This window comes from Vulpes vulpes, chromosome 2 (assembly GCF_048418805.1).
Source record: "Vulpes vulpes isolate BD-2025 chromosome 2, VulVul3, whole genome shotgun sequence".
Taxonomy (NCBI): domain Eukaryota; kingdom Metazoa; phylum Chordata; class Mammalia; order Carnivora; family Canidae; genus Vulpes; species Vulpes vulpes.
The window spans coordinates 22,322,533-22,344,757 of NC_132781.1; the positions used below are offsets into that span (position 1 = coordinate 22,322,533).

Genomic DNA, 22,225 nt, shown 5'->3' on the forward strand with positions numbered 1-22,225 from the left:
TCTCCTAGGGCCCCAGCTAAGTGCCATTTGTCTAGGCAACCCCATTCTGGTGCCTGCCTGCCCAGAGTCTAGGTTAGTGCATTGAGTGGGAGTGGGGAAGGAAAAGGGCAGAGGTTAGAGAGAGCCCAGAAGACAGATGGGGACAGGGTCCTAAGGGGGTAGGCTCTGGGAGAAGCTCACGCATACCGCCCCACTACCCACCCCCCGCCCCCCAGTGCAGCAGCATCTGGATTGTATCGAATACTGCAGGTGTGAGGAGGGCAGGAGTTTGAGCCACAGTTTTCCCTGTGTGGGTGCCAAGGTATGGAAGGAGTGGGGGTGGGGGTGGGGAGAGGCCCCTGGGGCTGGGCACTTGAAAGGGGAGCTGTGTGGGCAGCAGGGCAGGCTGGTGAGGGGCCAGCTGGCATCCAGCGTGAGAGGTAGATGGAACTCAGCGGGCACGAGTGGCAGAGAGCAGAGGGAGCACTGGGTAGGGGGTGGGGTAGGAGTGGAGGGCTGGGGTGCCGAAGGGGCACAGAGGGGCAAGGCGAGGAGGGATGGCCAGGACCCTGTTGTGGTAACTCACAGCTCTGATCGGCAGCCCTACCCTTGGGGACCTGGTATGGGGGGGCAGTTCTCTCTGATTTGGGGGGAGGAGGGGCAGCTCTCAAAGTGCTTAGGGGTGGTAGGGGGCCAGCCTCGGTTAATAACTTAATATCATCTCTCTCTCTCTCTCATCAGTCGCTCACTCTCTCTTTTTTCTTTTTTTTTCTGTCTAGTTTTTCTTCATTTATCTTCTCCCCTTGCCTGGTTTCCAAAGTGCAGTTAGAATGACTAATTTTTAACCTCCAGGGGGAGGAGCCAAGCCAAGCCTTTCTTTGCACCCAGGCATCTGGGGAAGCAGAGAGGCCCTTAGCCTGGAGGGGGGGAACCTCAGTCAAGGGACTGGGCCAGGGAGCTCTCTCTTGTGTGTGTGTAGGGGCTGAGTCGAGGGCATCCCCCCCACACCCCACATTCCTCTATCCCCTACGGTCAAGATGGCTTGTCCCCTCTTGGTTGTCCCTCCCTCCCCCTACCTTCTTAGAGGACAGGGTCCTGGGAAGTGCAGGACACGGCCCCCCAACCTCCCACACTGTCCTTTTCATAGCAAGTTCATGTGTTTGCCCTGTCCCAGGGCTGGAGGTTCTGAGGAGGGATGGGCAGTGCGGGGAGGGGGGTGTGTGGGAGAGGAAGGAGAGAGGAGGGGTGGGGGGCCTCCCGCAGCCCCCCAGCTCTGCCCTTTCTCTCCACGCTCCTCCCCACCAGCTCCGCACACCCTCTGGCCGCCTGAGGCTTTAGACTTCCTGATCCTCAAAGACCTCGAGGAAGAGTGGGGGGAACAGTTCGGTGGGGCACTCGACTTTCATGTGGAGGAAGCGGCTGGCGTGGCAGGCCCCGATCATGCGGAGGTCAGTCACCTTCATCAGCAGCTTGGGCCAGAAGTGCGGAATGTTGTGTTTGCGGTGGTTGACGTAGTGCTCAAACGCCAGCAGGTATGCCTCCTGACTCTTCTCGATCTTGTCCACACACAGCAGGCCCGAGCGATCTGTGGGGAAGGAGGGACGTGCAGGGTGGGGGGGGGGGTTTGAGCCAGCGAAGGGAGACTGAGGCAGAGGAGCCAGGGCGGGGGAAGGGTGAGAAACCCCCTGTAGTACACTCACTGGAGCTGGAGCCAGAGGCCCAGCTGAGGAGGAGGCTGGGGTGCTGGGGGCTTGAAGAGGTAACGAATAAAGACCACAGAGGGGCTGAGAGGTGGGAAGGGAGGGGAAACCTGGAGACAGGGCTGGTGGGAGGAAGGGCAGAGGGGAGGAGGCACAGGGAGAGGGGACTGGGCACTGAGGAGGGATGAGGGATGGAAGGTGGCTGGGGGGTGGGGAACAAAGGCGAATCCAGGCAACAGAACAGATGGGGGGGGGGGCAGCAGAGAGAAAGAACGGGGTAAAGATGGGACGAGGAACAGAGGAGGCATGGGCAGGCAACAGATGGGCCTGGACATCAGAACCCAGGGGGTATTGGTGACAGAGCAGGGCACAGGGGACAGAGAATGGGCTCAGTGACAAAGGGAAGCAGAGAAAAACTATAGGGGTCAGGGAAGAAGAGTGTGATGTGCCCAGGGCCCACCCAACCTCTGGGCCCCTGGAAGCTTCTGAGCCCTCCCAGCTGGTAGGCAGGTACCTGTTGACATTAGCAGCACAGCCTGCAGCAGAGCCACTTCCGTATCATCCAGGTTAAAGGCAGAGAGTGACTTGCCCAGTTCAAAGATGGCGTCAGAGACCACGCCCAGGCCGCCATTCTTGAGCTGCTCCCGCTTGACGGCCATCTCCCCGCTCAGCGTCAGGGTGTCGCTCTCGGGGTCATAGCGGACAGCCGCCCGCAGGGACATGATCTCCATGCAGCACCCCTTCAGGAGGATGATCTGGTCTTCGCAAGGCAGCTGCAGAGTGGCAGGGCCACAGGAACACTCAGCATGCCCCTCCCTCTCCTCCAGTGTCTCCTGTGGGTGCCCTTTGTGAGCCAGGAGGTCACCACTGGCCTCAGCCAGTAAGGTGTACTCCAAGCGGCTAACCTTGCTCTGGGGCCATGGGCATGGCCTAAGCCATTAAACCTCACAATTACACCTATGTGAGTTACCTCCCATCATTAGCTCCATCCCACTGCCAAGGAGGAAAATGAGGTCCGTGGGTAGGTAACATGGCCAAGATCCCACAGCTAGGAGGGCAGTCTGTGCCCAGAGGTGGTGCTCACGCTGCTATAGCCAGGATGGCTATGTAGATGTGGGCGGAGAGGGGTAGGGAAGGGTTGGGGAGGCTGGGGACTTGGAGCCTTTGGTTCCTTAGGCATGGTGTGTGTGTGTGTGTGTGTGTGTGTGTGTGTGTGTGTGTGTTATAGGCACTGGGTATGTGTGTGTGTTAGCTGTGTGCTGACCTACAGGAATCGCTCCCTGTCCAGAGAACCTCAGATGAGCATGTGCTGACACCAAGTGACCTAGGGAGCAGCCCCAGGTTTTCCTCCAGTGTGGCACCATGCCTCTTCCCATCAGCTACTCACCTCGGAGAACATGGGCAGTTTTTTGGCAAAGTCCACCACACGGGTGATGGCCGGGGTGATGATCTTGGTAAACTCGCTGAAGGCCTCTAGGTCTACCTTGTCTCCATCCGGCATGGAGACGATGGGTGACTGGCCGATGTCATCCGGCTAAAGAAGAAGAAGGAGTCAGCTGGGGCTGCAGACCCCTTTCAACCTCTCACTGAGGCTGCCTGCCCACCAGGGGGAGCTCCAAGGCAGGTTGGGGAAGAGGGGCCACCAGTATGTGGGGAAGGCCCCATCCAGGACCTAAGGCTTCTCCTTCACCTTGGGGCAGAAAACAGAGCAGAGCCAGAGCTCCAAGTCGGCTAATAATAACAATGATCATAACAGTAGTAGAAATAATAACATAATAATAGAAGCTATGTTTACTGAATATTTAATACAGGAGACACCAGGCTATATGTTTTATATATCTCATTTACCTTATGAGGAGGATGTTCTACTTGCCACCATTTCACAGATGAGAAAACTTGAGGCATAGTGTAGCTAAATAATAAGCCCAAGGCCACATGACTAGTAAGTGGCAGAACCAGGATTAAAACTCAGGCAGTCCGACTCCTGACCATTATACACACATATGCTTGGTCTTGCAGCCTGTGCTCTGAACAGTATACTGTTCCACCCACTGGCACACTCCACCGGGAACCAGACACCAGTTTTCTGCCTTTACTCACCATATACAACCAACTGTTCATCTCTTCCCTAACTGACCATTCACTGAGCACTCTGTTTTGCCAGGGCCTAACGCAATGCCTGGCACCCATCAGGGGCCCCGAAATGCTGTTACATAACTGAGTCTTCACCATCTCTTTCCAGTCACTGTGGGCAGGGAAAAGAGCAGCAGCTGCCCCTGCTCTCTGGAAATTCAAGGAGGAAGGCCAGGTCCTATCCTCATGGAGCCCCCAGTCTGATGAAATAGGCCATGCTCAGACAGCAGCAACATATACTCAGGTGTATGAGTCAGGATTGCCAAATTGTAGAGAGCATCAGCTTTGGGTCAGATTAAACTAAGAAGGCTTCCTGAAGGAGGCAAGACTCTGAACTCACTCTCCCTCCTGGTCACCTGGCTGCAGCTCTTCCCGGGGCCGGGGGTGGGGTGGGGGGGGAGGTGGAGGGCTCTCTCCTTACCAGGAATTTCCGCCTCTGCTTCCAGTGGCTACCCTGGGCATTCGTGCTGCGATGGGCCTCTGTGGCAACATGGATCAGGTCCCACTCTTCGGGAGTGGGCTCTGGTCGCTGCTGCAGTGATCGGATCATTTCCTCCTTCCGTCGTCTCTCCCGGTTCTGCTCAATCAGCTTGCGCTTGGCCACCCGCTTTGAGTCATCTAGAACCACTATCAACAGCAGAGAGACACGACGCCCTTTGCATGGCACTCTCCGCAACCTGTTCAGAAACTACTCCTCCCAATGTACAGGTTGGGAAACTGAGGGCCAGAAAGGTTAAGTGGCTTCCCAAATCACCTAGCAGTTGGGTGGCGCAGTCTGGGATCATGAGAATCAGTGGGACCACATCAATGCTAATTTGAGCTGATCCAGGTGACTCGCATATCCTGGTCTAAAGGGTTCCGATAACTGGTTACTAGAAGACCCTGCTATCTGATCTCTAGCCGATGCAAGATGCCCTCTCTCACCCAGAAGTGGGGTACCTTCTCTTATAGTCAAGAACCCTGTGCTAGGGTGGGATGCTCAGGACTCCTTTCTACCTGACAACTCTCTCTAAAGCCCTGGAGTGCTGAAAGGCAGGTAGGCACTGGGGCCCACATGTAGGGCTCAAAGAGAGATCCTCTGTTTCCTTTTCCCCAGGGCAGCAGGGACCAAGATCCCGAACATTCATTCCGCCATCAGCCTGATGTGGACTGTCACTCTGCCTTGAGCGTCCTGAGGATTCCCTGGCAGAAAGTAGTCATACCTGAAATCACCCCCACCCGCAGCCATCTGGCTCAACTCTGCCCCCTGCAACCCCTTACAGTCCATGGCCATGCCCACGGCGATGCACTTCTTGAAACGACAGAGCTGGCACTGGTTGCGGGTGATCTTGTCGATGACACAGCAGCTGTCATATTTGCAGGAGTAGGTGGGATGGAGGTTCTTCTGGATTGTGCGGCGAAAGAAGCCCTGGGGTGGAGGGAGATGAAGCATGGAGTGATCGTGATTTCCCCTTCCCTAACCAACCATGCAGTCAGTCCACTGGGGTGTGGGGGGATTAATGAGGGAGCCTGGCATCCTCCTGACACCAGCAAGCCCAAGATCACTTGGCTGGGTCAAAGGACCATAGAAACATGTGCCCTCAGCTCCTAGGCTGCTGAGGGGCAGGGGCAAGTGGGTAGTGGTGGTGGCAGGGGTAGGGATGAGGAGCACAGTACAGAGACATGAGCCTGGGATGGTGTCAGGTGCTATGACGCCTGAAGGAAGAGCAGCTTTGGAAGTCCAACTGATATCTCATTTTCCATCTTGCTAACCAACTCTGAAAATAAAACTGACCTCCCCAAACCATTCCTATACATGGTGCCTGCTGCTCATGCAGGTGGAATTCTTGAAATGGGGCAGGGGATAAAAAAAAAAATCAAGAAAAGGCACTATGTGGACCCTACCAGCTTTAAAAGAAAATGTTTAATTCTATATATAGGGTTTCATCTTTGTTTTAAAGGAAAAACCTGGGCAGCTCGGGTGGTTCAGTGGTTTAGCGCCGCCTTCAGCCCGGGGTGTGATCCTGGACACCTGGGATCAAGTCCCATGTCGGGCGTCCTGCATGGAGCCTGCTTCTCCCTCTGCCTGTGTCTCTGCGCCTCTCTCTCTCTCTCTCTCTCTCTCTCTGTGTGTGTCTTTCGTGAATAAATAAAATTAAAAAAAAAAAAAGGAAAAACCTCAAGAATCAAGATGGCAGTAATAATACCAAGAATTAACATGTGCTGAATGCTATGAGGCACTTAAAAGCATTTGTTTGTTTATTTTTTAAAGCATTTGTGGGGTGTTTTGTTTTGTTTTGTTTTTTGGTGCATCATATTTGATGCTGTGTCAACCCCATGAGGTAGGAACCCATTTTGAGACTAGGAATCTGAAGTTTGGAGAGAGTAAGCAATCTGCCCAAAGTAATACTGGCTAAATGGGCAGGAGAGCCAGAACTGGACCTGACATATGGGACACAAGGTCCGAGTTCACAGATTCTGCAGTGCATTGAAATCATCTAATGCACTTATGAAAAAATACCAATTCCTGGGTCTCACTCTAGACTTACAACATCAGACTCTCTTGGGGGTAGGGCCAAGGCATTTCTGTCTTTCTGGGATGCTCCTCTAGGACTTTGCTGTCCTTGAGGGTGAGGATCCTTGCTCTATGTTACGCTATTTGTATTGCTTCCATGAACAATGCTACAGGATGCTAAATCCCGGGTGCTCTTGGCTTGGTTGATACCAAGAAAGAGAGAAACTGGAAGCCTTAACATATTTTTAAATACTTTTGTTTCTTGGAAGGTCTTACATTTTCATGAGGTGATGATCCTGGAAAACCCTAGCAGGTTAAAATGAGCAAAGTGAGATCTAATTAAGGTTCCCCAAGTCTATGACCTTGTCCCGTCTGCCCAGGGACACTCTGTCATCTTCTCCCACTCTGGATCCCACCATGCCCCCCCCCCCCCCCAGCACTGGTTCTCAACCTTCTAGATGCAAGGGAAGCAACCAGGGAACCAGTTTCAAGGCAGAGTCCACGAGGCTTCACCACAAAGAGTTCTGACTGAGTGGGGCTGGAATGGGATCTGGGGCTCTGCACTGAACCCCTGAACCACATTTTGAAAAATGATGTTTGTTTCTAGTGTGCCTCTCTTGGGTAGGCCACGAGCAGCCCAAGGGCAGGGCACATATGACATCCCTCATAGCTGATACACCAAATGGATGGACAATAGCTGGGATTTTTATTGAGCGCTTCTTATGTGCTTGGCACTGTTATTAAATACTCTCCATGACTTAGCTCATTTAATTCTCCCAACAGCTCTCTGAAGTAGGTAGGACGATTATGTTCATTTTATAGATGAAGAAATTGAGGCCCAGAGAAATTAGGCATCTTACATATGAGTGGCAGAGCAGAGATTGTGCATGAACAAATGAATGAGAGAGAGCAATGGTGGAGCAACAGGTGGGCTTTAGGTGACATGTTCATAGGGCTGGCCTTGCCAGGTGCTGAGGGCCTTAAGGTGGGTGAGATGGGGGCTCAGGTGGCAGGGGAGGGGCAGGAGCTGGCTGGTCCATACCTTGCAGCCCTCACAAGTGATGCAGCGGTAGTGATAACCGGTTGCCTTGTCCCCACACACGACACACTGCTCGTCTTTGTCCAGGTAACTAGGGATATACCCTGGGAGGGAGGAAGGGAGGCAGGCAGGCAGGCATGGCTTGGGCCCCCAGCAGAGAGGCTCCTACACTTTCTTCTTCCCCCAACTTTTTCCTTCCTGGCCCATCCCCTAGCCCAGCCTCCTTGAAGGGTTTTGTGTCCAGGTAGAATCCTGGAGACACGTCAGAGGTCATCTTGTCCATCCCCTTCCCTAAGAATATGGAGAATCCCAGTTCTTCCGACTGCCCAGTTGGGGATTTTCTCTTGCTGCATCTGAGGGGCGGGGAGGGGGAATGCAGGAGAAGCACATGTCAGCAGCTAATCTCTGGAAAATACAGTCCCTTGGCTCCTTAGCCCAGACTCTGATTCCAGGGTGCAGGGGGGTGGGGCTCAGGCAAGGGGGTTGCCGGAGAAGGGAAGAGGCCCTTCTTGACCTAATCCATCCTCAAAGGCTGGGGCATGCCCTCTTCACCCCTCTAACCTTCAGACAAGTCGGTCCCAAGCCCTCTAGGAAGCTCTCCCCAAGGGACACAGGAGCTGCTGGTCCATGCTCAGGCCCCGAAAGAGCCCTGGCCTGGTTTAGTGGGGTTGTGGGTGGGGAGGAAAGGCACACACAGCCAGGCTCACCTGACATGCTGGTTTTCAGGGAACATTGGCCGTTCTTTCTTTTTCGCTTTCCATCTGGTGACCTGGCACTGGATGGGGGCAAAGTGGGCAGAATCACAGAGCAGTCTCTTTGGGCAGCCCCCTTCTCATCCAATAGGTTTATATAATCCCCCAGGTCCCACTCCCTCCATCTTGTGTCCTCATTCTACTTCCACCCCTAGGTCAGGTGACAAAACTGAGAAGGGTCCAGCTATCTAGAAGCTTTGAGGAGAGAGATAAAGGGCTTGGCTGGGACGCAGGCACGTTCTAGGGCCCAAACACACATTACATGCACGTGCATACACATGCACACACGCGCATTATAGATCCTTGAACACCCATAATCCACAAGATATCCATACGTTTAAGCCTTCAATACATGACACCTATGCAGAAAGAATCTTCAGGACACGCTTAAAGCTATATAACCTTTAGAGCACCCAGATATACATAACATAAGACCAGCACATCTGAATGACTAAGCCTTCAGTATAAACTTAAGCATAGTAAATAAGCAACAAAATCTATATATCTATGAAATTTTCTGGGCATTCTCAAAAGCATTATATGACCTCTAGGATATGCCCGTCTGTTACACAACCCTCTGGAGAGACACTTAATAATACCATCTCCCTCCCCCCAGTGAACATGTTGCTTGATTTCCAGGTCATGCACACATGGTGAATAACCATAGTATTGAAAACATATAGCGCCTAGCAACTAGAACCTAGAACCTGGAATATGAGAATAAGAAGAGACTTCCAGAGTCACCCTGTTCATGGCCTCCATTTAACAGAGCAACAAACCAAAGCCCCACTGTGGCCTGGTGACACTGGGCACTGGAGTCAGAGCCAGGACAAGGACTCTGGACCCCTCCATGCAAGGTATCAGCAACCCTCAGCCACTGCACATATATGTCACTGGCCTCTGCCCATATGTGTTACATAACATCAGCACACACAGATTATGTAAGCCTCTACATGCATGCTCGGATTGTATAACCTCCCACACCCACCCTGCATGTGGCATACTGCAGGGCTCCTCCCCCCAGAGCCTGATGCGGCTCCCAACACACTGACACAGTGACCTTGGCCAGGGTCACAGTCACAGACAAGTCTGTGTTCTAGGCCCCCAGGGGATTACCCCTGTCTGATTTCTACAACCACTGGAGGCTCAGATCTCCCTCCTGCCTCCAGTAGGAGTGGGTGTGGGAGAACTCCAGGCCTTCCAGCCCCTAGTTGAGCTGGCGGTTTTCAGCAATTATGGCTCACAGCCTCTGGGTGCAGTCCCAGGGACAGCCACAAGGTGGCGCACGGACATGGGGGGAGGGGAGGAAGATGGGGGAAAGAGGGTAGTGCTGGGGACCAGGAACCTGCATTCCTACTTTTCTCTGAATTAGGAGCAGACTCTCCCAGACTCACATAAGTCTGAGCAGGGAGGTACAGAGGCTGCAAGTGAGAGGTATGCAGTGACAGGCCAGATCTTTTTTTCAGAGGCCCTCTGGGGTGAGGCTTTGGGAGGGATACCTGAGGTGTCCTATACAACTGCCAGCTTCATCCACTTCCTCCATCCCTCCAGGGACCTAGACTTGGGCCCCAAGGCTTTGCCTGGCCAAGCCTCTGGCCTCTTGGCTCAAGATCTGGTCTCCAAGGCAACGGCCACACTCCTCCCCAGAGCACCCTCACCCCCACCCTCTCCCTGGCCATAGGCACAGGCTGTACCCAGCTCTTGGGGCATCATGCCAACTGGGACAGAGCTCTGTGCTACTTAGGGCTGATGGGGGAAGTGGAGACCCTCTGGCCTCTTCAAGGGCAATGCAGATAATAGGTAACCCATCCCTAGTTGTGTGTACAGGGCTGATTCCTCCTCCACGTGTTGAGTAAAACCTTCAGAGCTGGCATTCACTTCCACTTCCTGGGAGGAGTCGCACAGCAGTGCTCGCTCCTGCCCATGAACAAGGAAGAGCTTGTGGGGCTCCCAATAGGTTCCAAATATAAGCATGGGCCGTGACCAACAGTCACTGGTGCATGTGCCCTGAAATGTCATGTCCCATGCACCATGGGTTCTGGACCACACAGTAGTCTGGTAGGAAGAATAGGAAAACGGCAAGGCTGTCTGCATTCCACATGCTCAGGTGAGAACTGCCGAGGGACACTGGGAGGGCATGTGAAATTTCCTAGCACTGTCAAGAGAAGAGCCACATGCCTGCTGCTGTAATCGCTCTGCATCACCTCCCCCCTCCGAAATGGACATCTCTCAATCCAGGTGCCTAATTCCCTGCCACATGTGGCCATGACCTCACCTCCTGGGCAAAGGTAAGCAGCAGATATGCTGGTCTCATGCCCATCCCTCCAAAGGTGCTTAAAAAGCCCAAGCTCAGTTCTCGTTTGCCCAGCCAGGTAAACATGCCTGTTGCCTAGGAATTGGCATGACCTGGCTGCCAGACCCATTACCTGTTCTCCTCTGGGTCTGACCCACACTCCACCTTGCTTGGCTTCTGTTCCATTCACTTCAATTCCATCCAGGATGCCCTCCAGCACGCCAAGAGACTGGGGTGGGCACAATGGCCCCCCCGGCACACCCACAGGCCACCCACCCCCTGCCACCCAGGCCCTAGGGCACAGCACCCATGGTGCCTGCCTCAGCACTTGGCCTTTCACACCATGCCCTGTGCCCCAAGGGGGGCGGGCGGTGAGAGGGGCCAGGGAGTGGCAGGTGGTAGGGCTGAGGGCAAGGTGGGTGTGGGTCCGAGGAGGGGTCTTGGACTGGGGGAGTAGCTTTAGAGTCTTGTTCTCTCCAGAAGTCCCTGCAAAGAGAGGAGAGAAGCAGGGATAAGGCAGGGCCATGGTAGGAGTAGGTAGATAGGATTCCTTTGGTGGCAACATTTTGGGCTCTTGGGGGCTCATAAAAAGATGGTGGGGGGCATGGAGGGCAAGCACAGGGAGGGGATTGGGACAATCTGTTAGATCAACAGGTGCAGCAGGCAAGACTGGAGATACCCGTTCTAAGCCCCAGACCTGGGAAGGTATGGAGGAAAAGAATGAGGTGATCACGTACCATGTCTCAATCCTTTTTTTTTTTTTAAGATTTTATTTATTAAAAAAAAAAAAAAGATTTTATTTATTTATCATGAGAGACAGAGAGAGAGAGAGAGAGAGAGAGAGAGAGAGAGAGGCAGAGACACAGGCAGAGGGAGAAGCAGGCTCCCTGTGGGGAGCCCGATGCGGGACTTGATCGCAGGATCCTGGTACCACGACCTGAGCCAAAGGCAGATGCTCAGCCACTGAGCGACCCAGGTGCCCTCCCATGTGTCAATCCTGATGTTCAATCAAGCACCTGGCCCTTGACAAAGCACCCATTAATCGTTAGCTATTGCTACTCGACCCCTCTCGTCGAGTTTTTATAAGATTTATCAGTATTACAGGGCAAGAGGAGACCCAAAATGAGCAGTTTTCAGCCCAGGTGTGTGTGGGGGTACTCAAGAAGGAAGCATGGGGTGTGGGGGCAACATCCAGCGATCATGAACCCCCACCTGAGTGCCTTTATGGAGAGAGATGTTGAAAATAATGGGGAGCTGACATCCCCCCTGCTGCTGACCAAATTATGACTCCCCAGTCCCAGTCCCCCAAGGACTCCAGAACTTCCTGTCCAAGGTCCCAAATCACACTTCCCAGCCTGAGGATCAGACTTCCCAGTTGGCGTAAGTGTGCTGCCACCCACCAGGACAGCAAGGGAAAGGGGAAAGGAAACCAACATGTGCCACCTGAATACATAATATATGCCCCCTCCGGGGTGGGCATCAGAACTCTGCAGATGAATTTGCAGGCTGGATCATTCATTCCCATGCATGTAGCTAGGAAGCAGGTGACTCCGGGATTAGAACCTCACAGGCTGTCTCAACGCTAGTGTTGCTCCACTAGCTGGGGTCCAGGGCAGTGCCAGCCCAGGGCCCACCGTTCTGTCCACACTGCCCCTCTGACCACAGGTGACAGACCTGAGGCATACTGCAGCCTGTGCACACACAGGCAGGTGTGGGCATGTGAGTGGGGGACAAAGGGTACAGTTCCCCACACATGGCCTCCATCACGTGGCTGCAGTAGCAGACACCTCACCCCTGGGCCCCCTGCCCCACCCCCAGGAACTGATAAGGAGCCAGGGTGGGAGGGGAGGCAGAGATAAGTCAGGTCACTGGGCAGGGCAGGGCAACAGGACAGGGCCTCTGCACCCCACCGAGCCCCCAGCTGGAGGAACATGGCAGGAGCACAGAAGGGTGGCCCATGGTGCCTCTGCTACCCCCACAGACCAGGACTGGGCACTAGGGGCTGGACAGGAGACTGAGGGGGGGGGCAATGAGCGGGGAGTCTTAGCCCAGGGAGCCGTCAAGAAAGTAGGTCAAGTTTTTCTTGGCTTGTGAAGAAATTCCTGTTATAAATTTATAATGGCGTAGCCAGCCCTAAGGGGTAGAGGTAGGGGGAGGAGAAGGAGTGGGTGGGGATGCCCAGGGACTGGGCACTGGGGCCCGCTACTTGAGAGGTAGGGGGCCAGGGAAGTTGTAGGGGTGTGACTGCACAAGTAAGGGCTATTTTGCGTCACCTCTGTTTCCACTTCTATCTGCGCCCCAGCGAGGCTTCCGAGGCTTCCTTTGGTCGCCTGTCTGCATTTGAATGTGTGTGTGTGTGTATGTGTCTGTCTGTCTCTCTCTCTCTCTCTCTGGGTCTGGGTGTCTCCCTGTCTCCCCCCTGAGGCTGTGCCTCGGTGCTTGGCACACCCTGGCTGCGGTGCTGCCCTCGCCTGTCTCCTGCCCACCTGGCACGCTGCCACCACTTGTTTACAGAAGCTGGAAAAATCCACTCGCCAGCCGGAGGCCCAAGCGCCCCCAGGGATGGGAGGAGGCAAGCACAGAAGTGGGCATGCTGAGAGAGGGGCAGCCCCCAGGAGCAGGCCCTGGGGGCAGGCCCAGAGGACCAGGGTATATGGGAATGGGTATTAGCAGCTGGGGGCCAGGCCAGGCGGGCAACACTAGCAGCAGCCACAGGGCCGGGACAGCTCCTGCCTAGGGCCAAAGCTCCAAAGGACCCCCTCCTCCTGCTCCCTGCCACTGCCAGTCGCTACAGGGCACACCTGGGGTAGTGCCAACCTAAGCCACCATGTTTATTTTCCCTTCCTCCTCCCCAGCCCAGCCTTCACTCCAAATGTGTCTGGGCATTGCCAAGGGCTTGCACGTGCCTGCTGGGGGGAGGGTCAAGCTCTCTCTCTCAGAGCCCCACCTCTGTGCTGAGCTGAATGGTGCTCTGGTGCCCTGGCCATGCTGACCCTTGTCAAGGGGCAGAGGAGCAAGGTGCTGCCCTCATGTTCAGGGCACCCTCACGTGGCACCCAGCAAGAGCCTGGAGAACCCCTGGGGACCCCTGGGCTCTAGGGACATACCTGGACCTCTGAGACATCTTAAGAGCAAACAGAGGGTCCAGCATGCAGGGAGGTGGATAGCATGTGAGCCTGGGTTAGTTGTGGGAACGAAAAGCTCAGCCGGGAAGAGGGGGTGAGGTAGGGATGTCCACCCTGCAGGGCAGCCTCTATTCCCTCTTCCTGGAGTCTAGCTTAATTCCCCAAGCTCCTTCCTGGCACTCGGCCTGCAGAGGTGGAGGCTCAGCCTGAGGAAGGGGAGGTGGAGCTGTGGGGTTCTGAGACTAGACTGGACTGCCGGATGGCAAGACCCACCTGTCAGGTGGGCTGGCCACCCACTCCCTCTTTGTCGGATAAGAGCTGTTGGGTGGCAGTATGGGCAAGGTGCCCGCGGAGGGGGAAGCATTTCATTAAGCTTAAGTGCTTTTGCAACGGGGTGTGGAGGGGGACAGAGACAAGAGGCCAATGCAGCATCCATGGGCACCATGCCAGGTTCCCACTGCTGGGCTGCCCCACTCTGTAGTCCTGTGGGCCCAAGGGGCCTCTCTGCCCCCAGAATCTGGCCCCAAATTCTACACACACGATTCCTCTGAGTGTCTGCTCTTGGCTTTGGCCCCATCTGTGTGGGGCCCTCGGACTTTGTCCTTAATGCTCTAGAGAAAGCCCAGCCCTCCTCCTTGCCAACCATGAAGGAAGAGACACACATGTATAGAGGGGGCTGAGAAAAGTGGAGAGAGAGGAGGAGGAGAGGGGCAAAAGGGATGATGGAGGAAGAGGGGGAGAAAGATGAGGAGAGGCAAGAACAAAGAGATGGGCAGGGGTGGGGGGGTCGAGCTGGGATGACAATGAAGTAGAGGGAAAGGCAGCAATGAGATGGGGGATGGGGGACAGAAGGGGTGAGGTAGGGAGGAGAGACAAATGAAGGAGAGGGGAGACAAAGAGAGAAAGGTAACAAAGAAAGATGGGTGGGGGGTGCTTCATGCCCCGCCTAAGTCCCACCCCACAGAGGCTGGGGGAGGGGGGGAGTAGAAATGGTTTCCACGGTGACAGCTGGTTCTTGGTGGCCTGGCATGTGGGTTATTAATAGTGCTGTGGGTAGGTTCACGCCTCCCTTTCCCCTTCCCCTTTGCCTGATGCTAGGGTGGGGGGCAGTACTCCCCCCCCATAGCCTGGCATCGATACCCTGACTCCACACTATGGGTGCCAAGAAGGGTGATGCTAAGGGGCCCAGGTGGCCACTGTAGCCCAAATATACACAGGGGCATGCACAGGCAAACACAGGCATCTGTGTGCACACAACCGCTGTGCCAACGTGGGCTCCCACGGGCAGCCACGAACACCAATAGCCCCAGGGAAGTCTGGTGAGAGTGAAGGCTACAGCACAACACAGGCCCCCGTGTGGAAGGGTAGGTAGGCACCTCTTAGGGTTAGGACCCTCTTTCTACTTTCCCAGGTCACCCTATTTTATTCTCAGGTATGGACTGAGTAGGACTGCCCCACCCAACTCACTGTTAGACTTGTGCCAGGAAAGAGAAGAGAGTGAAGGCGGGAAGAAAGGTACTATTTGGCAGGAATGAGATGGCAGAGGAATACACAGACCAGCTTGGCAAGCAGGAGGGAAGAGAAGAGGGAGGCAGCACTCCTTGGTGGGCTCTCACTGGCCCCCTGAGATGGAATTCTGGAACTTAAGAGCAGTGACCCTTAAGCCTGCTCTCCTAGCTCACCAAGGGGCCCTGGAGGCTAGAGAATGAGAGATGGGGGTAGGGGATATGACATGGGGGGCGAATGGTTACTTAAACAAAAGATCCTCTCCCCCCAAAGAATATAACAGGAAACTCCCCCCCTGCAGATCAGAGACAGAAAGACATAAACAGCAGCCTTGACTTGGGCCAGATGCCCAGTATTAACATCAAAGACTGGAAAGATTGTGTGCATCCTACCCCCCCACCCCTATAACCTTAACCACCTGCTGCTCTCCTCTCCCCCTTCCCACCACAGGCCAGCTCCAGTCAGGTATCAAGGTGGGTGCCCAAGGTCTAGAGGTCAACTCCATTCCCCACGCCCACAGCCACGCTCCAGAGCTTAGCCTCTTCCCTGCCAACCCACAGAACTTCTTGCCTCTGTCCCAGTTCCCCTCCGGAACAGGAACGGAAGCGGGAGATCCAAGTAGCCAAGAAGGCAGTTAGGAGCACCCCCAAGCTGGGCATGGCATATTCTCCCCCCCTCCCCGCCCCCCTCACCCCCAGCAGCCAGCCGGGGAGGGTAATCGGAGCTGGGAGCTAGGGCAGCTGAATGCTGGAGGCATGAATGTCACGGGGCCAAGGCACTCGCTGCAGATGGCACCATGGGCACCGGGCTTGGGGTCCTCCCTTCCCCACTCTCTTCTTCCCAGGAGGCCATAGAGTTGTCTGCAAGCCCTGGGGAGCATCGCCCAGGAGGGAAGGGAACGGTGGAGGCGCAAAGACAGGCAGGGATGTTCTCCCAGGCACCCCAGGGACGCGGGACTTAGCCCCCACCCAGGCAGAACTGGCAGAGGCAGAGAGAGGGGGCGGGGAGAGGGAGGGAGAGTGAAAAAGGGAGAGAGGGAGGGAGAGGGAGGGAGAGGGAGGGAGGGAGGGGGGAGAGAGAAAGAGACGGCGCGAGCGCTAGAGAAGGGGGAGAAGGGGAGGGAGGGAAGGGGAGAGAGAGATTGAAAATTGTGTGTGTGTGAGTACGTGTGCGCGCGCGAAAGAGACAGCAGGAGAGAGCGAGAGAGCGCGCGAGCAAGTGAATGCAGCTGAGTCTCCGGCACACACACAGACACGTGCAGACACACACACTCACCCCGCATGCGCAGAGCCCGGCGCCCGGTTCCAGCAGATATTCAGAGCCCTCCCCAGCCCACACATGCATAAAACACGCACACATGGATGCGCGCACCACACACCCACTCACTGATGTGTACAAAAACGCCGATAGCCACCAATAGCCGATAGCCTCGGGTCCGCGTTCCCCTTCCCCCGCCCACGCGCCTGGGTAAAAGAGAAAATGAAACAGCTTAGGCTCTGGAAGCCAAGAACTCATCTCTTCCTTGCAAGAGGAAGACAGGAGGAAGGAGGGGAGGTGGGCTGGGGCTGCTCCTTGCCACTGCTGGGGGTGAGGCTGTGCCTCTGGCCCTAACTTTTAACCTGAGTCCCCTGTCCCCAGACTGAGGGCTCACCCTCAGAGCAAGGGACCAAACCATAGCATTTCCTGGGCACCAGTGAGTTCCACCTTGCTTTCCTTGTCTTCCGGGAGAACTTCTGTCCCCTCCCTCTGGACCACTTCCTACAAAGACACGCTAGAAGGAGGCCCCCTTTGTTACCTCAACCTTGGCCTACCAGGGAGGAGGGCAGGCAACCCACTATGCCTGAAAACCATATGCCTCCACTGCCACCACCATCACCACCACACACTGGCCTCAGATACCTCTGTGAGAGATTGGGAACGATCTCTGGTTCCAGGGGGCAGGTGGATCCCCACCCTGGAGCATGCAGCCCCCAGAAGAACAGGAGAACCCATGGGCATTGCTTATCAAGCCAGGACGTGACAGGGTTTGACCACAGGTGTCAGGCCACATTATGTTATTTATCCTCGCTTGGAGTGAGGGGGCATCATTGTCTCCAGATGAGGAAAACTCAGGCCAAAGTCAGCAACTGGTGAATGGCAAAAACCCAGCCTCCAACTCCCAGCCAGTGCTCTTTCCACTATAAGCATGCTTGCCTCCCTCCCCAAGAGGCACAAGTCCCCTTTGCAACCGTGAGAACTGGAGTTGAGATTAACTTCCCAACCTTGAAGCTCCCCAGTGACCCACCACAGGGCATCCCTGTACGGTCTTTGCTTGCAAAGACCTGCAAGAGGAAGTGCTGAAGAAAAGGGATTTGGGGGAGAGAGGAATCTCATCACCAGACTCACCAGAGAAGAGAGGCAACTCAGGACAGACCCTGGCCCTCAAGGTGCCACACCCACCCGCTGGTCTTTACTCAGTGCCACCACCCTTCACACAAATGCCCCCTTGGTGCAGGGATGGGGACTCTGGTATCTATCAGCTGGTGCTAGATCCTGGGTGACTAACTAATGGTTAGGTAGCTGGACGCTGGGTCTCCAGCAGAGAGGTAGGGTGTTGTACTCTACATGCCAGAGGTAGAGGGGCTCCAGCTTGCAAAAACTTGTAGGGGAGAGAGATGTGATATGAAGGTGGAGGAGGCTGGAGATTAGGAACCCACTATCCTCCCCAACCCCCACCCCATTCCTATGAAGTCTGGAGATCCAATTCTCTACCCAGCTTCCCCAAGAAATCCAGGGGATCCCAGACCCACAGGCTTCCTCATTACAACAGCTAACACATACAGTGCTTTTATGCACCAGGCACTTTTACAAGCATTTTATATATTCTAACTCCTCTCATCCTCAAAAAGCTGAATGAGATAGGTATTACCATTCTCAATGTACAGATAAGGCAAGGGAGAGGTTAAATTGATTGCCCAAGGTTATACAACCAGCAAGTGGCAGAGCTGGGCCTGCCAACCCAGGCACTCCAGCTCCCAAAAAAGAAGAAAAAAATCCCTTCTCTTAAGCATTTTATTATCTGCTAAAGGAACAATACCTTGTTCTTTGATCCAGCTATGTCTCCCCTGTGACTGAGCCTCAACTTCCCCTTCTGTAGTGGCCAATGGATTATCTAATGTAGAACCACTACCAATGCCACCTCATCCAAATAGGTCATGGCTAGAGGGGAGCATGGCCAGAAATGCTTGGTGCCCCCTGGGCTCTGGGCTCCCTGCTCCACTACCTCCTGCCCCAATTCCCACTCTGGGCTGAAGCCTACACTCATGAGACAGGGCCTCACTCAGCCCCCCACATAATCTGGGCAGCTGTACCCTCAGGACCAGGCTCTGAGGCTGGGCAAAGGGCACAGCTGTTGGGCATCTCTGAGGTGGATCTCAGCTGCCAGGGGTGTGGAGAAAGGCCATTGTGAGTACTGCCACTGACCCTGCTCAGTTGAGCCCTGCCAACTCCCGCCACTGCCCATGGGGGTGACTGTTTCCAGTGGGTCAATGTGGTGGGGAGCCTCCTCACTCGCTGTCTTAGGAGCTAGCTGGCTCTAGGCCGCATACCAGGGGCTTCCACTCCACTGGTGTGCCCTGGCTGAGCATGCCAGCCTAAGAGGTCAGTGTGTGCTGTAGCTGACCCCTGTCCCCCCCTTCTCAGACCCTAAAACTTGCTGCTGCAGCTGCAGTGCTGAGGAAGCGCAGGATGTCCTGAGCAGCCAGCTGAGCCCCCCACACCCCCCACCGGAACCTCTTGGTGACCCCAGAGGCAGGGCAGGCGGGGCGAGGGGCGGGGTTTGAGGATTAACAACTGGAAAAGTATGAGGCACATCACTGCCAGTTCCCAGCTCTGAGAAAGGAGGCTGTGGCAGAGACAAGAACATGGGTAGACAGGGGGCAGCGACCGGGTGAGAGAGAGTTCCAGACTGTCAGAGAAACAAGGAGAGGGGAAAATCAGACACAGCAAGACAGGGCAAAGAAAGACAGCGCATTAGAGAGAAATTCCAAGTCAAAAATACACATCGCTCACCCAGACACTCACCAGCATACGGCCTCCTAAGGAAGGCTTCCAAGTTTAGACAGGAGGGCAGAGGTGGGAAGAGGGGCCAGACTCATGGTGGGAGGCAGGAACTCTGCTGGGGGCAAGTCAATGGCCCCAGGAAAGGCTCAGGGAAAGGCTCAGATATGCGACCCTGGCAGAAGCCGCTAGATCCCACATTTGCTTTTAAGGTGGCGATAGGGACCGCTCCCTAGGAGCTGGCTCTCCCCAACTCCGCCCCCTCCCCCCCAGCAGCTAGGATAATCTCAGCTGCTGGAAGCCACTGGACATTGCTTCAGCCCCATGACTCGGCCCTCTGGAACCCCCCTGACCCTGCTCTCATTGCTCTTGTTTCTCTGCCCCTCAAAAAAAAAAAAAAAAAAGGCTGAGAATGGAGGAAGACAGGAGGAAGCTCAAGAGAAAAAAAAAATCTACAACTGTGTGTGCATCTAGGGGTGCGCCTGACTGCATGGCTACAGTGTACAGTGTGCACGTCTGGGGGTTGTCTGGACACAGCTGTGGGCGTGGACCTGTGACTGCATAGACCTGAGCCTTGTGAATGCCTACTGCACCTGAGTCCCTGAGACTGTGTGCAAATGAGCACACCTGTGTCTGGAGTTCCCAGTCAATCAATTAACAAGTATTTACAGAGCACTTCCTGTGCTAGGCTCTGGGTGGGATCCAGAGCTCTTGGAGTGATTCTCTGAGCTCTTAAGGAGCTCACCACCTAAGCAGTGGAGGGATGACAAGCGATAGAGACTGATAATATTATCGTGAATGCATGTGTTGCACCATTATGCAGGAGGACTCTTTTCACAGAGATGAATTTGATTTTCCTTGGAGTAGAGGTTTTGTTGTATCCAGAACCTTAGAGATCCACAGTAAGAGTCCAGGAAAATACTTGTTGCTAAGTTGTGTACACATGTGTTGATGTGTAACTGTGTTTGCGTTTGACTGAGTGACAGGCACTGTCAAGGCAGGCAATGATGCCTGGGTGACTGGGCTCATGCTAGCACGTGTGTGCCTGTGAGTGACAGGGTCTTTTGTAATGTGCGGCTGTGTGCAATTGCTCTGTGTTCATGCATGCATTCGATAGTGACTTTTTCTGTGTGGGTGACAGCGACTCCTCCTTGCCCCTGTGTGTGACAGCATCTCCGTGTGACCCTGTGCGTGGGTATGTGCATAGGTTGGTCTCCCCACTCTTGGTCTCCCGTGGGTGTGTCCCACCCCTGTGAGCTCTCCGGAGCAGCGGCAGCCTGCCTCTTCCCTTGTCCCCATGTGGGTGTGTCCAACAGCTCCTGTCCTTGAGTCTGCCTGGGTGTCCCTGGGTGTGCATGCATGTGGCTGTCTGTGTGGGCATATCTCTGTGCCTGCATGTCACATTTGCTTCCCCTCCCTCATGGAGGACAACAGCCCCCTTCATCCCTTCCCCTTCCCGGGGCCAGAGCCAGCATTGAGGGGCAGGCTCCTATCCCACTGGCTTTCCTTCTGCGACCTCCACCCCTGGAAACGGTGGCTCTCTCCTTTGGCCCTATCATCCCTGCCCCCCGCCCCAGGCCTTTCTTTCACACCGGACAGGGGAGGGCCCCAGGCACAGAAGGGGCACCAGAGACACGTTGCAAGGGGAGGGAAACAGGGGGGGCACACTACACAGGTCCCTTCCTCCCTCTCTTCCCCAACCACACTAGCTTCAACTCTCCTGATCATCTAGGGACCCTCAAATACACTCCCCCCTACACACACACTCCCTCCCCTCCAAGCAGCGTTTTTGCAATTAGGAGTGTTGCAACCAGAGAGCCATGCTCAATTGGGGAGGCGGGTGGAATGGGGGGGGAGGCTTCCCTCTCCCGGGGCCTGTGCAAGCCCACCCCCACCCCACTCATACAGCCATCCGCAGCTGCAGGCGCCTTTGCAAAGGCCACTCAGCCTCGGCCACGGCCTCGGCCTCTGCCTCGGAGGCTAGGGGTGGGGGCTGGCGCGGGGGGGGGGCAGGCCTCCGGCGCACCGTAAACAAACCGCGGCGGGCGGGGGAGCTCCGGCGGCCGGCAGCGGGGCCGGGCCCGGGAGTGCGCAGCAGACGCGCCGGACAGAGGCCGGGCGGGCCCTCGAGGGGGAGGCCTGGACGCCATCTCTGCCGGCGAACCCCGGGGCCCACCGACCTCCCAGCAACACCTCCCTTCCCCAGGGTGTAAGTTGCGAGCTCCCGGACTGTGACAGGGTGACCGGGACGCCGGGGAGAGCCGAGGCTGGCAGCAGGTACCCCCGGCGCCCCCAGCCCGCCGGGGAGCTGGCCCCAGAGCCCCACGGCTTTGCATAATCAATTGCGAGGCATTTGCATATTAATGCCCCCTCGCTCCCTCCCTCTTACCTCGGCGTGGCGCGCTGGACAGGGCTGGGCAGCGACGCAGGGTCTCAGCGCCCCGTGCCGGGGGCGTCCATGGGGGGCCGGTGGGGCCCGGGCCGCCCGCCTCCAGCGCCCGGGTGTGAGTGCGAGTGAGCGCGGGGGGGGGCGGGGGGCGAGTGTGGCGGCCCCGCGGCTCCTCCGGCAGAGGCGGCGGCCGCTCTTGGCTCCTCCCTCCCCCGCCCCGCTCCGGCTGGGGCTCGGGCTCGGCGCGCCCGGCCGGCTCGCGGCTGCTCCCTGCAGGCCGCCGCGCCGCCGCCGGCCCCCGCCCCCCGCCCCCTGCCCCCCGCCGCGCCCCGGGACCCCGGCCAGCCGCCCGGCCGCCCCTCGGCCGCCTCTGCCCCCGCCCCGCTCGCACTCGCCCGCCCCACTCCCGGCGCCGCCGGCAGGAGTGGTGCTCGGTGACATATTTTAAAAAATAGCTTTGGCTTGCTGGAAGAATCGGAGGTTTTTGGGTTTGCACCACGGGGATGGAGAAGGGAATATAGACGGGCCGCCTGCACCTTCTAAGTCGGGGAGAAAGTCTAAATACCAAGCCCTAGGAGCTTTAGAATTTGTTTCTGAGTTCAGGGGCCCTTCTTTGCCAGTTACTCACTGTGTGACCTTGAGCAAATCACCACCGCTCTCGGGGACGGAGCTTCCTCAACCTTAAAATGTTAGGGCTGGGCAAGTGACCCCTGAGGTCCTTTCTCCCTCAATCATCCCACGTTTTTAATCCTTTTGGAGGTTTACTCCCTATTACCCC

The 22,225-nt window shown here is 55.9% G+C and overlaps 2 protein-coding genes across 3 annotated transcripts in view; one reads left to right on the forward strand and one right to left on the reverse strand.

The window, feature by feature from the left end:
• Positions 1–734: 734 nt before the first annotated feature.
• THRA (thyroid hormone receptor alpha) lies at positions 735–21,608 on the reverse strand. The gene is made up of 9 exons (XM_072747316.1): positions 21,448–21,608; positions 10,524–10,876; positions 8,053–8,120; positions 7,349–7,449; positions 5,073–5,220; positions 4,234–4,439; positions 3,067–3,213; positions 2,194–2,452; positions 735–1,564 (listed from the first exon to the last, which is right to left on the reverse strand). Exons 2-9 carry the CDS (start codon positions 10,574–10,576, stop codon positions 1,314–1,316), a joined length of 1,233 nt encoding a protein of 410 aa, XP_072603417.1. The 5' UTR covers positions 10,577–10,876; positions 21,448–21,608; the 3' UTR covers positions 735–1,313.
• MED24 (mediator complex subunit 24) overlaps positions 21,120–22,225 on the forward strand; it is a 35,014-nt gene continuing 33,908 nt past the window's right edge. Inside the window, exon 1 of one of the 2 annotated variants that reach the window (XM_072747315.1) lies at positions 21,120–21,267. The gene's annotated coding sequence lies outside the window, so the exon portion shown is untranslated. The remainder of the gene's footprint in view (positions 21,268–22,225) is intronic. The other variant, XM_072747312.1, reaches the window with a different exon arrangement.